The sequence below is a fragment of the Seriola lalandi genome, unplaced genomic scaffold (genome assembly GCF_002814215.2).
Source record: "Seriola lalandi dorsalis isolate HSWRI2012SDOR001 ecotype SW California unplaced genomic scaffold, Sedor1 jcf7180002046916, whole genome shotgun sequence".
Classification (NCBI taxonomy): domain Eukaryota; kingdom Metazoa; phylum Chordata; class Actinopteri; order Carangiformes; family Carangidae; genus Seriola; species Seriola lalandi.
Window position 1 is genome coordinate 1 of NW_019517479.1, and position 995 is coordinate 995.

At 37.3% G+C, this 995-nt stretch overlaps 1 protein-coding gene across 1 annotated transcript; it reads right to left on the reverse strand.

Moving 5' to 3' along the window:
- Positions 1-6: 6 nt before the first annotated feature.
- On the reverse strand, positions 7-988 carry LOC111648758 (leukocyte elastase inhibitor-like; the record flags this gene model as incomplete). The annotated part of the gene is made up of 3 exons (XM_023398497.1): positions 609-988; positions 235-324; positions 7-156 (listed from the first exon to the last, which is right to left on the reverse strand). Coding segments are annotated over exons 1-3 (297 nt in total), but the record flags the coding sequence as incomplete, so codon positions are not given.
- Between the last annotated feature and the right edge of the window lie 7 nt (positions 989-995).

The following is a 995-nucleotide window of genomic DNA, read 5'->3' on the forward strand; positions in this document are numbered from 1 at the left end:
AAAAACATCCTCCATGCCCATGCTTTTCAGGACATCATTCAGGTCGTACGTCTCCTCCATCTTGAATCGAGGCAGTCTCACCTCCACCTCGGTTTGACCCATTAAATCTGGATGAGTCCACTCCACAAATTTCTCATAGGTCAGCTCCTTCTCCAGCTGGAGGTGGACAGAAAATCCATTTGTAGTCAGTCTGTCTGTTTAGAATTGTGCATTTGTCTATTGTATGTGTCCTACCTTCTCCAAGCCTGTTGTATCGTCCTCTATCTCATTGGGCAGGAAGATGAGCATGCTTAGGTCATTCCCTTTATAGGGCATCAGTAGGATCTGCCCAAAAACATTCTGTTTTTAATGTCATTTCATTTACAGATTATCTGTTTTTTTCCATCATGAAAAACAGGTTGCTGTTTAAAATACATCTATTAGAAGTTACAGCTATGGAAATCATCTTAAAAACCACAAATCTAAAGGTTTGATGCAAAAATTGAACCATTTGTTCTTTGAATCTTGGTTAATCTCTCCACCATATTTCATTGAAATCTGTTTACAAACTGTTGTAATATCAAATTGCATGGCAGTCAAAACCACATACTGCAAAACATGGACATTACCTGGAAGTTGGCTTCAGGGATGGTGGCGTGAGAGAACTTACTTTTCTGGCACATCATCCTCACTGGCTTGGTATCGTTCTAGAGACAGGCATGAAAGGCATAGTTTTTTATGATATAGAAATTAAATATCCAGAAAATATATGAAAATATATAACAAAAGTAAAAGCACTCATTATGAGGAAAAACCATGTTGCAGCTGGTAAAGGCTAATTATAATTAGTTAATATACTGCTGGGTAGCTTGTGAATTTCCCAAGGCAAAAAGGCTGGTGTAGATTACTATCACCACATTGTTCCATGTATTTATTCAGTGAAACAGTTTTAATCCTGCTTTTGACTTGGTGGGATTAAATAAATGGAATAATTTAGATTTAACTTGGCTTTCTGT